Source organism: Syngnathoides biaculeatus, chromosome 6 (genome assembly GCF_019802595.1).
Source record: "Syngnathoides biaculeatus isolate LvHL_M chromosome 6, ASM1980259v1, whole genome shotgun sequence".
Lineage (NCBI taxonomy): Eukaryota > Metazoa > Chordata > Actinopteri > Syngnathiformes > Syngnathidae > Syngnathoides > Syngnathoides biaculeatus.
This window is the reverse complement of record NC_084645.1, coordinates 23,973,184-23,986,072: the sequence shown is the minus strand read 5'-3', so window position 1 is coordinate 23,986,072 and position 12,889 is coordinate 23,973,184. Positions and strand designations below refer to the sequence as shown.

At 43.2% G+C, this 12,889-nt stretch overlaps 1 protein-coding gene across 2 annotated transcripts; it reads right to left on the bottom strand.

Moving 5' to 3' along the window:
• Positions 1-521: 521 nt before the first annotated feature.
• snx1a (sorting nexin 1a) lies at positions 522-12,489 on the bottom strand. Of its 2 annotated transcripts, XM_061823573.1 has the most exons (16): positions 12,221-12,489; positions 11,859-11,973; positions 8,859-9,744; positions 7,517-7,656; positions 6,208-6,283; positions 5,865-5,908; positions 5,638-5,779; positions 5,483-5,561; positions 4,602-4,677; positions 4,337-4,450; positions 4,020-4,113; positions 3,664-3,869; positions 3,408-3,551; positions 1,791-1,871; positions 1,623-1,694; positions 522-727 (listed from the first exon to the last, which is right to left on the bottom strand). In XM_061823573.1, the coding sequence occupies exons 2-16, from the start codon at positions 11,961-11,963 to the stop codon at positions 677-679; spliced, it is 2,310 nt and encodes a 769-aa protein (XP_061679557.1). In that variant the 5' UTR covers positions 11,964-11,973; positions 12,221-12,489; the 3' UTR covers positions 522-676. The 2 variants fall into 2 exon arrangements, with proteins under 2 accessions (XP_061679557.1, XP_061679556.1); XM_061823572.1 differs by lacking the exon at positions 12,221-12,489 and having other exon boundaries at positions 11,859-12,187.
• Positions 12,490-12,889: the final 400 nt, after the last annotated feature.

The window sequence follows — 12,889 nt, the reverse complement described above, 5'->3', positions numbered from 1 at the left end:
TTATTTTTCCCGCTGTCGTGTAATCCAAATACTCCTTCGTACAGTGGACGAAAGGAAAGCGCCTCAAGAAAAGCAAAAAACGTTTAAAAAAAAAAAAAAAAAAAAAATCATCTTTCGTGACGTCGTCCTAAAGCGTCTCGCCGCGTCCGCTCCTTTGTAGAAGGCACAGATATGTGAAGTCATTTTTAATGATGATGATTTGTATCTTTTTAACTACGCGCGAGGCGATGAACGCGCCCGTCCGCGCCCGTCGAACGCCGCCCCGCCCGTCTCGCCGTCACAAACGCGTCGGACCCAAGACAAGCTGCGAGTGAAGTACTTTTTATTTCCTTGAATCCAAACAACATTTTCGGCTTTATCCCTTTTGAGTCGTTTAGCCGCAGGCCGACGCGCCGTCAACGGCAAACCCCCCCCCCCCCGAACAAACGGGTCATACGCCTTCTCCATTTCATAAGAAAATATTTGCGGAAGGTTACAATGAGACAAATGTACAGTTAGAAAGAGCTCAAGGTTGATTTAGAAAAAACGGGACGAAGGGTTGATTGTAACCTTCTTTTTTTTTTTTTACAACGCGCACGCGTCCCTCCCCTCGGGTTGAAAAGTGGGAGGTCAAGTGTGAGCCGAAAGAAAGAGAATAAAAAAAGAAAAAAAAGGCCAAAAAGAGAAGCGCCTTCACTCAGGCGATCGCTTTCGCTTCGGGTAGGAAGGCCTCCCAGTACTTGATCAGCTGGACACACACACACACGAGGTCACATGATTAATAAAGTGGACCTGACACAAAAAATTACCGTAATTTCCGGCCTATAAGCAGTGACTCCACCCCCCCCCAAAACCCTTTCAACCCTGCAGTTTATGCAGTGAATTTGTGCATTTTTTCCCAACACCCGCAAGGGGGCACTTCAAGGTAAAGAAAAGGTAAAGAGTGAGACCAGTGGAATATATGTGCCGAGGAAGTGACTTTTACCGGTCCGGCCCCGTTAGTGCTGCGCTAGCGTGTTAGTGCCATGTCTCAGTGATTTTTACCAGTATGTCTTTTTTTTAACCGGCCATGTTGGGTGCAGTGTGCCGCTCTGAGCGCTCCCGGTGCTGAAAAGTCTGCTTTTTAATTTTTTATCAACTTTTGTTTTTAAGTTATGTTAGGTTATAACGTGTGTCAGCTCCCTCTATGTAGAAGAAGGGGAACTATGAGACCGGGAGATTTCCCACTAAGCGTCTGCTACGTACCCAGAGTTCCCCCGTTAGTAACGCATGCGCATAAATCACAAGGAGACTTTTCAGCACGGGGGAGCGCTCAGACCATCACCCTGTTAGCACGGAGCTAGTGTGTTACTGCCGTGTTTCAGTCATTTTTACCAGTATGTTTTTTTTGTTTTTTTTTTTTTAAACCAGCCCTGTTAGTGCAAGCGTTAAACTCTGTGTACTGTCTTCAATGTGGGCACTTGCGACTTTTACACTGCTGCGGCGTATGTATGTACCAAATGGTATTTCTTTTACAAATGTACCAGTTGCGGTCCTGTAGGCCGGGAATTACACTAGATTGGGACGCATACGCCCTGATAATTGACGGTCATTATAAGGCACTTGGGGGGGGGGGGGGGGTTTGGACCAGTTGCTCCACTCACCTGTTGCTGGGACTTGAGCAGATTCTCCAGATATTTTATGATCTGTCTTTTGAAATTCCTCGCTTTTTCCTTCTGTTGAGAGCCCAGGGGAGAGAAAAATAAATCAATAAAAAGTCTCCTCCCACCCGATCGCGTCGGTTCATCTGAAGCGGCGTCAAATACGGATACCTCAAAGCGGACCACCTCCTTGCGCACGGTGGCCGACACTCTGTCGAAGTCTCGCTCGTACTGCGTCACTTTGGCCTCCCACTAGAGAGCAAATGAGAGAAAAGCGTGCGCCACAACAGTTCACTTTTATTTGAACTTTGAAGCGCTCGGAAAATGCAGTGCTGCAACATGAAATCGTTGAAAAAAAAAAAAAAAATGATACAATTCGATGATTACAAGTGTAACTATTTCATTATCAATTCGCTGCACCGCACAATTATCAGGTCAGTCGCCGTCCGTGTGCCTTGTTGTGCGATTCTGACAAACAGAGTGAACTGTTCCTCCTGTGCCCGCTAACTACAGAGCAAAGTGTGAATATTTATTATTTGACCGTAAATAAATCCCTTCCGTTATGTCAAATGGTAATTGTTGCTAGTTGGTCAAAGTATTTTGCATTGAGATGGCGATGGATAAAAAAAAAAAAAAAAAAGAAAAAGTGCTGTACCAGTTGTATTCAAATACACTCTTCTACTTCTTCTTTTCCTTTCGGCTTGTCCCATTAGGGGTCGCAACAGCGTGTCAACTTTGTTCGTATAAAATTGTTTTTGTTTTACAGTTAACTTCAACTGGAGTGTCGATGAGCGGCTTAAAGGAGACAAAGGTGAACTATTTTTGCAAAACTGAATGAATGTGATACGGCCAGTAGTGTACCACTACCGTCATTTCTGGCCCACAAGCCGTGACTTTTTTCACACGTTTTCAACCCTGCGGTTTATGCGGTGATGCGGCTAATTCGTGCATTTTTTTTCCCCTAACGGCCGCAAGGGGGCACTCGAGCGGAAAAGGTAAGAGTGACACCGGTGGAATATATGTGCTGAGGAAGTGACTTTTACCGGCCCTGTTAGCGCTGTGTTAACGTTTTGCTGCTGTGTTACTGGTATATCTCAGTGATATTTACCGGTAAGTTTTATTTTAACCGGCCCTATTAGCGTTAGTGCAAGCTTTAGCACAGAGCTAGCATTAAACCATCTTTCTTTGTAAATATCTCGTGTTTCAATGTGGGCACATGCAGCTTTTACGCAGGCGCGGCGTATGTATGTACCAAATGGTATTTCCTTTACAAATGTACTGGGTGAGGCTTACAACCAGGTGCGCTCTGTAGGCCGAGAATTACAGGAAATACACGGGACAGAAATGCACGACAGACTGCCTTCGGACAAGGACGAAAACCTTACAAAGTTATTTTGGGAGTAATTGTTCTTTTTTTTGGGATATCTATACTGCACATGCTCTACAGATTGTCCTTTTATGACTTTCTGACAACCCTGATCACTTTTAAACAACACAATACACATTACTGTGCACTTAAAAAAACATTTCCTAGATATTATATGGTCAATCATACATGTTGTGCCTATTATAAAGATTTTAAACAGTGACATTTTGTTTTTTTAAATATTCAATTAAAAGCTTCATTTATGGAGCAAATGTTTGTGCACGGATAGTCCTTTTAAATGATGTAAAAAAAAAAAAATAATAATAATAATAATGAATTAAATCCAAAAAAATATTCTGGATCGATGAATGGATTATGAAAATACTGGTGAGTTGCAGCTGAAGTTGAGATGTCAACAGTACCTCTACGATCTCCTCTTTGGTCAGCTGCAGCTTGTCGGGCTTGTTGGCCCACTGGAGTTTGGCCTCGGTCTCGCGCTTCTTCTGCAGCGTGCTCTGCGCGTCCTGCCAGCGCTGCCACGCCTTCATGCGATGGTCGAAGGAGCCCTGCGCACGGGAGCCCAGTTTTCATTTTACACACACTCCCCGAGTCAATTGCAATTCACATCAAAGTGTTTTTGCGTCTGGGATAGAAGACGTCCCAGGAAGGACGGCATACCCTGACGGCACCGAGCAGTCGGATGAAATCGGCGATGAGCTCGGCAAAGCCGAAGGTGTCGTTGGCTGCCTGGTCCTGATGCAGCTGCTCCATCTTGTCCTCCACCTCAGCCAACTGCGAGAGGGCCCGGGAGAGCGCCGTGTTGTCCTCCGCGCTGCCCAGCATGGCGGCGCTCTTGGCGAAGCTTGCCGTATTCATGGAAAGTTCTGCCGGGGACGGGTCGGGAGGGGGTCAGAGCGACCGCGGAAACCTTTTAAGTGTAACGGTAGGCGCGCTTCCGTGTGGAAAATGTTCAAGCTTGATTGCGTTACACTCAATTCCAGCAGTTGCAGGGTAAAAATGAGATGTCACGTTACCTTTCCTGTGAATGACCAGCGACTCCACAAGCGCGTGGAGCTTGCGGAACTGTTGGTCCGCAGACTCCACCTCCTGCAACTTTTCCTCGAACCACTGCGGAGCAAAAAAAAAAAAAATGGTGGGGCGGCGTTAAACAAATTCCTACTTACTGATTGTCTGGCAAAAAATTTTACTTCTATATTTTACAATAATCGTATCATGGCAAGTAACAATACAAGAAAATAAAGGAAAACAATCCATCATGATGCCTCCATTATGATCCATCAGTGACGCAACAGGACAGACGAAGACGAGTGCAAAAGGTCTCCGAACTCACCACGTCGGACTCGTTCATCTTGATGGTCATTTTGCTGACGGCGTCCGTCGCCTTGTTGATCATTTTCAGGAATCCGGCGCCACTCAGAGCCTGCGTGCTCACGGCTCTCGGTAACTGGACACACAAAAAAAAAAAAAAAAAAAAAAAAAAAAAACCCCAAAGCAAACGGGTACGCACCAGTTACAAGCAAACCCCAACAGCGCTTTCCACTTGTCCGGGACGACGCGCGAAAGCTGCTCTGAATAAATCGCTCGGTTGGTCTTACTTCCTCTCTCTCCAGGAACTCTCGCACGTCAGGGTCTTGGAGAAGCGAAGGGTGAGTGACCACCCGCTGAAGATACCTGTTCAAACCGGGAGAAGAGGTGTCAAAGGTGAACTTTAACTGCCCGCCCCCAACCTCAAAACCGCCAGTGCCGAGTAAAGATGTAGACTGTCCCCTTTGTTAGATTCTCGCACTTGCCGCTACGTCCTCGTCGCTAATGATCAAAAGGTAGAGAGTTACGTGATTGATTTCGTTTAAAACTTGAGTAAATGTATTACTATGGGAAAAAAATAATCCTAAATTTATTTAAGTACCGTATTTTCCGCACTATTGGGCGCACCCTAGAGCCTTTATCTAGAGTGCACTTTTTAGTGCACTTTTAATGATAAAATTTAGGATTTTTTTTTTCCCCCCATAGTAACACATTTACTCAAGTTTTAAACGAAATCAATCACGTAACTCTCTACCTTTTGATTATTAGCGACGAGGACGTAGCGGCTCGTGCGAGAATCTAACAAAGGGGACAGTCTACATCTTTACTCGGCACTGGCGGTGTTTTCTCAAAAGCTGACACAGCGCCTTATAATCAGGTGCGCCTTATATATGGATCAATATTGAGCCTTTAGTGCAGCTCCATCTAAATGGATGCGTAACGTAACCCCAGCTTCTCCTGTGGCATCTATTTTATGCGCCTTATATATGAAAAAAGTTTTAAAATAGACCAGTCATTGAAGGTGCGCCTTATAATGCGGTGTGACTTATAGTCCGAAAAATACAGTACATTGTGGTACGCGTGCCATTTAGTTGTGATTCTTGACACGTTGTTTGAAAAGAAATTTTGTCACCGAACAGCTTGCGGTCGACTGCGAAGGTGCACCGCTCACCTCTCCAGGGCGCCTCTTCTCCTTTCGACAAAGTCTGTGGACGACGAGTCCTCCTTTCCCACCTTCACCTTGGTCATACCTGCGACGCGTCAACAAAAAAAAAAAATTTTTTAAATGAGACGGTGCCGTCGTGGTCCGCTTAAGGTCCGCCTTACCCAGGATGCTCTTCTCCGGCGGAGGGGGCACGATCAAGCCGTTGGGCGCGTGCTTCTCAGAGAGCTTCTCGTACAGGCCCAGGAAGTCGCTGAAGCGTCGGCGCACCGTGAACTTCTTGTTGCAGAACATGGACAATGTGGTCTGAAACATTTTTTTTAAATGATTATTGATAAACTTGCCCGATTTGCATACGAACAACACGTGTGGCACATTTGAACAGCGTTACCTGAGTGGACACTTTGTAGGCCATGTAGGCGGTCATTCCATCCCCTGGAAACCATTTAAAGGGGATTGAGGTTCAATATTTACAGACATCAGATGAGTCACACAATCCAGATTAAAAGTAGTTACACTACTTCATAATTTGGGGCTTTGGGGTGAAATTTCAGAACAAACATAAAATGCACTCAAGCCTTCAGAGATGAATTTATTTTGACCTGTTCTAAACCTACATGCACATGACTTCCCACAATTCAATGTTTTGGGAGCAAATTGCTGTTCAAATTTGGGGGAAAAAAAAAAGTGTTCACGTTAACTGGATTTATGGGATAATGCTGGTGAAATCTCACCTATTTTTTCTGGGTCGGTAACAGAGATGGTGATGTCAAACTTGTCTTCCAGTTCTGACTCCTCCTCTTCGTCCAGCTGCAATAAGTGATGAAAAGGGGAGGGGTAGAAAAAAAAAAAAAAAATCACAACTTTTTCTATGGAAGTTCTTAACCGATTTTGACAATAGCAAAACAAGGCGATAGCTTCACTTCACAAGGAGAATTTTTTCCCCCAAGGCCAATAACGCGTATTAGTAGTCAAACCATTACATTTTTTTGCAATTAAAGGGAACATATTGCCCTTGAAAATTTGAATAACAAAGCTTCAAAGCTTAACTTTATTTAAATCCCTCAAAGCAGATGATTATTATCTTATCTGTAATGTTACTTTTGTGTGTTTTTCTTCCAAAAACAAAAAGTACAGCACGGTCCAAGGGTCAGCGCCTCATAGATTTAACTGAAAATATCATAAATAAAATAAATAGGTCCCTGACCTCAACCTAGTTTTAAATCGATTTATCATCACCTATATCAACTTTAAAGGTCCAAAGTGACTCTAACATTGATTTAGTACAAAAGTGTCAAATTTCATTTAATAAAGAAAAATAATGTTTTATCATAAAAGCCTGTCGCACAGTGACTTCTGTTTGACCCAATTTTGTATCCACTGTGTCCATATATGCCTTTTTTTCCTTCGTGTAGAAGACCCACTTATGAGCGCAGGCGCGTTGCGACAACGTTAGCTCGGGAGCAGTGCGGAGGCGCAGAGATTCACTAGTGACGTAGATAAAGTTGAGAAATTTCAATGACCCGAGTTCATAGTTCTCTGCAGAAAAATGAATGAAATAGAACTCAGGAGTGTATGAGTTTAATTCATATTTCACGATTACTGTGGGCCCATAAAGACAATTTTACATTCCAAATATTAAAAAGACTTGGTTTGGCAAAAAATGTTCCCTTTTAAAAGGAAGGCTGATTTCTATACGCGTGAAATTTCTGATCATCAGCCTGGCATATAATTGATCTGTCCTTTCGGATACATTGCGGGGGTGGGGCAGTTGTTTTCTTTACATTGTTCTTTGCCATCCAAACAGCGCTGATTTGACTTTTACAATTAAAATGTGATGATTTTATTTCAGGGTCTGGAACACCTCAGTGGCCTTTCAGTGGTAAAACTTTCTTTGTCATACTCTCAAATTATTTTCCAAGCTTGGTCGGGGACAAATTCATCTCCCGAGTCAAGGAACCGCAATATCTGTTAAAGTGAACTGAAGCTGCAGAAGCTCAGCCACGTTTACCAAACAGCTTGAGAGGTGACAAAGTCACTCACCTCCTCCAGCGCAGCCTGCGGAGGCTTTGCCACACTGGTGGCGCTCGGCACTGCGGGAGCCGCCGAGGACGGTTTGGCGGCGGCGGCGGCGTCTTTCCTCTCATTCTGCGGGCTGTCGAGGGACAGCTCCACTGTGGCTTCTGCGAGAAGAGGGGATGTAAATATTTGAGTTCACCTTTTCTGACAGTTATTACTTTAATAAAGTCAGTTAGATTATTCAGAACAGCAATGGATGCATGGCCCGCTCAAGTCTTTAATCTGGCAGCCAAACAGCTACAAAACTCTTCCTAGATTTGTTATATTAATTTAAAATTTCTTTACCCTAAAGTTGGTTCTTTATTTTATTCATCTTTTAGTCGGCAAGCTCAAAAAAACAGTTTGCTAATTACTGTTAAAGAAGTTATTTTAAATATACATTTAATATTTTTGTATTAATGTAATTAAAATGTTTATTATAATGTAATTAGAAGGTAACGGGGAAAAAAATTGTAGTTTTTATGCTCAATTAGTAAATGTAAAATATTAGTTGATCTCAATTGGTTAATTGATTTACTGTAAAAAAGTGAATTCATCCAATTTTCCACATGTACATTCATGATGTATTTTTAATTTATGTTTATAGTAAAGCATTGCAAAGCAAATTTATTTGTATAGCGCATTTCATACACGAGGTAACTCAACGTACTTTATATGATTAAAGGCATTTGAAAACATAAAACTTTAAAAATGGCATAGAATCAATAAAAATGACAAACAAAATATATAAAAAAAAAATTAAAACCACATACAGTGCAAGTAATATGATGAAAAAGTGGATATATTGTAAAAAGCATGAAAAAAAGAAGAGTTTTCAACCTGGATTTCAAAACATTCACATTTGGGGCTGACCGGACCTCTGTTGGCAACTTATTCCAAAAAATTATAAGAAAAGTAAAATTATTTTTGGAAAAAAATTCAAATGCATACCTACTATTAAATATGCATTACACATACAATTTACATGCATCCTTATTTCATTTTGTGCCTCATTTACAAATGAAAGAGTGGGTGATGTCAGCTCATGATTTTCATTATTTTTAGTTTTTAACCCCTGGGAAAAAAATAAATAAGTGGGGGACCTGTAAGAAATAAGTTTAACAAGCATAGGGGATAAATCTGAAAAATCTGCAAATAAGTGAATCTGCTAATCCAGAAAGACAAATATGGGGGGGGGGGGGTCTACTGATTTTTGTGTGCGCGCGCAAGTTACCTGTAATATTGTAATTTATGAAGATGCACCTGGAGAATGACAGAAAGAAACCCAATATTTTGGTTCCAAAGAGATCAAAACTAGAGGACTCACCTGAAAATATATCAGCGCTTTCTTCCACATGGACCCCATTCGTCCGGGAATTGAGGCGAGAGTTGTTGCTTGGAGCTACGGCTTCCTCTGCGAACACGTCGCCATGGTTACGGTCCAGCAGAGGTCCGCCGCCGCCACTCTGGGTCTTGTCTGCGAGAGGCTCGGCCTGCGGCTCTTTAGGGGCGGTCTTGTTCTTGGTGCCCAACGGCTCCCCGAACAGATCCTCATCGGGCTCATCGAAGAGGCTCTTCTCAGGCGGCTTGGAGGATTTGATCTGCCGCGGGTCGGCGAATAAGTCGACGCCCTCGTCTTCGAGCAGGTCTGTTGCGGCCCTTAGCTTCTGGCCCGAAGCGGGGAGAGGGTCGTCAAAGAGGTCTGCTAGAGGGTCAACTATTTTGGTAGATGGCTGTGGTGCGGGATCCACTGACAAACTGATGTCTAAAAGCGGTGACGTTTCCTTTACGTCCTCTTTTGCATCACCGCAATCATCTGGCCGGCTTTCGCTCGCATCCCCAACCTCAACTTCCTGTTGCTGCGGTTCAGTTTCGCTTCCCAGTATGTCAACAAAATCATCGTTGAGAGGGTTTTCACCGCCGGCTCTGGTTTCACTTCTGGAAGCGTCTGAGACAACCGGACTCATCCAGTTGCCCGCGAGGTCGTCAAACTCGTCTGAGGGTTCGCTCGGCGTTTTGGATCCCGAGCTGCTGCCGGCCAGGTCGCTCATGACGTCGCTGGGCGGTGTTGTTAAGTTATCGCTCAGCGCTTTGGATCCCAATCCGCTCCGGACGAGGTCACCCCCGGGGTCGCTCGCGCCGTCACTGGGAGGAGTCGTCAAATTGTCGCTGGGTTGGCTGACCGACGACACCTCGCTAAGTGAGGAGTCGCTCTGGCGGGGAAGAAGAAAAAACATCACTCTCAACTCAGAAGGGGCGCTGAATATACATTTGTGCATTTTTTTTTTGTTTTGGTCCATCCAACTTGAATAAATCCGAGTAATAATCTAAATCACAGGTGTCAAATTCAAGGCCCGGGGGCCAGGTCTGGCCCGCCACATCATTTTATGTGGCCCGCAAAGCCAAATCTAGTGTCAATTTCCATCATTCTTGTAAAAATGTGTACAAAAATTTCAAATTGTCATATATCATAAATGATCAAGTTGAAATATTGCAATTATTTTTGTGCTCCTAAGCATGAATAGTTAAACACATTAGCACTGATTTCTGATTCCAAAACTAGTTCATAAACTATGTAAATCTGATGAGATGATTAAATATTTTTGTTCCACAGTCATAACGGCCCTCTGAGGGAAACCGGAACAACAATGTGGCCTGCGAGAAAAATGAATTTGACATCCCTGATCTATAAATGATGGAGATGCCTGAACATGAGAAAATAAGCATATCACAAACTTTATCTTGCCGTAGTACTGTAAAATATATATAATAAAAGCAAAGTAACCTCACTATCCAATAACATCCATGAACAAGAGAATAAATGCTTATGAATTAGTGAATTTATGCCATTTTATGTGTCCTGCAATTAGCTGGCAAACAGTTGAGGGGGACTCGGTCCAGGCCACCCAAGACCCTAAAGAAGCCAACATAACAGAAAATGGACAAATTGATTAATAGGTGAGGCAGTGAATGATGTTCCCCTCCAGTCCTGTAGGTGGCGGCATTACACACTTCAAGGTTGTTTCCAACTAACGGCGTAAAGAAGAAAGAAAAGCAGTTGCCATTTTCTATAACCGAACCCGATTCGAGGATTCAGGTTGACTTCAAATTTGTTCCAATTTCACAACTATTTTCCAATGTTAACCGCAATTATATTAACGAAAGCAATAAATTAATTTACCCTGACTGACATACTGATCAAAGCTGGATGGACACGTCATGATTCAAGTGACACAATTCTCATTTTTCGTAATTTAAGTGGCACAAATCGGGAGAAATAAACAATCTGCTTTCTTTAGGTCAGAATGGATAACTTTCCAATTACGCCATCTTGTGTCATAGAAGTCAAAAAACACAGGTGATAGGTGAAGCGTGGAGTTTTTTTCTATCGTTAATTTATCCGATTGGTCTAATGGTGGTGGTGACACACAAGATGGCGTAATTGGAAACCAATCCATTAGCCCTTTTTGGGGGGTTCAAGTCTCATTTACAATTGGTACAGAATGCAGCTGCTTGACATCTAAATGGAGCACCTTTCACCAAGACTGGTGTTTCTAGACTCACAATACATTAAATAATTCTGGTTAATATTTTTGGTTTGTTTCCCTATAAACCTATGAATGATTGTTTATGTAATTACTTCCAAATGATACCCCCCACTCAAAAATAAATAAATAAATCGAGGGGCTCACAGAGTAAGAAAAAAAAAAGCAAGCTGGCACATTTTCTGTGTGTTATGTGCAAAACCCGCTGAGTCAGCCTTTTCCCCCAAATTGCTGTCTTCTTTCCCCTTTTGAACTTTGACTGATTCGAAAACATCCGGGTTCCAACCACGTGACCGCCACCCGCTCACATGACAGGAGGTTGGGCTCCCTCCGTTGTGTGCAAGGGCCACTTTTTCAACCCTCATTCAAATACGAATCCCTGATAATTATTAGGAACCGCAACATATTCAGAATCACAAAAGCTAACACCTCCCAAAAAAATAAAAAAAAAAACTATGCAAAAAATGTTGGCTCGTCCACTCGGAGCCTAAAGTATCACAGGCAATTAAAACCTGACGTCAGTTAAGGGACTATAAAGACTCACATTGGGGTTCGCGTTAAAGTAAACGTCGCTTAACATCAAACAAAACTTGACACTTTTAGGCAAACATGTGGATAGGAGTGAAAACTTTTTGCCAAAAGAACAACTAAAAAGTGGCCATTGCGTCTCCCCCCCCCCCCCCTCCACGCATTGCTATGGCTAACCCGTCAGTGACAGTTAGCCAAACGGGGAGACGGACCGAAGCGGTCGTGGCAGGGGAAAAGTTTGGGACCGTCCGTACCACACTCATGAAGAGGTCGTCTACGTCGTCTTCATCGCTGCCTCGGCCTGTCGCGTCTCCGGACTCGGGGAACGGAGGAGGACTGCGCTCCGAGCTGGTCGCCATCTTCAATTCGCTTTAAAAAAAAAAAAAAAAAAACTTGACGAGAGAGACAAGACGCGACAGACGACGGGGTAGCGTGTGCTTCTTCGGAAGATTTAGGCGTACTCCTCCGCTGCCCATGCGAGCGCACGCAAACGCTGCTGTGGAAAAGTGACGCCCGGGGGACGGTGAAAGTGCTCCGAAGTCGACGGTGGAGCGAGGCAGGGGGGGGGGAGGAGGGGAGAAAAGAGGGCGAGACGCCAATAAACCGCCGCGCTCACCTTTTACTTCCTGGTTAGCTTGGCAAGCTAACCTGGTAGCGACGTCAATAAACCGCCACTGTCGCTCCTTACTTTCATGTTAGCGTAGCGAGCTAACCTTGCTAACGTCAAGAAAAGTCTATAAAAGTCAGCTAAGTGCGCTGACACCTTTCAACATTAACTATCAAGCACATAAAATAATTTAAGTTTGTTTAATATATCATTTTGTTCACCTAATATCCAATTACATGTTGAATACTTGCATTTGTATTTGGTTTGAATAAACTTTATTGGCACCTCAGGTAAATACAATTTTGAACAAAGCAACTTTATGTGAACAATATTTGACAACGAAGATCAATTACTTGTCAAAGGAACACGAAAAGAAATTTACATTTTATTTCAGGCTTAAAAATAATATGTAAGCTACACAACAAGCCATTTGGCCAAAAATTCACTGACAAAATCGCAAAAAGTGCGCAAAGCCACGACAATTATCTGCGCACCAATTAGGCGTAAATGAGACGCTGGGTAACAACACGGTGCCCTTAACTCACGTGATGCCAGTTTAACCAATGACATAGCAGCGCATTTGTTTGTCGAGCGTCCAAACCTTTAGTGGACATCAAAAGCAAAAAAAAAAAAAAAAAAAAAAAAAAACAACGAGACCACTAAATTGTGCTGCAAATA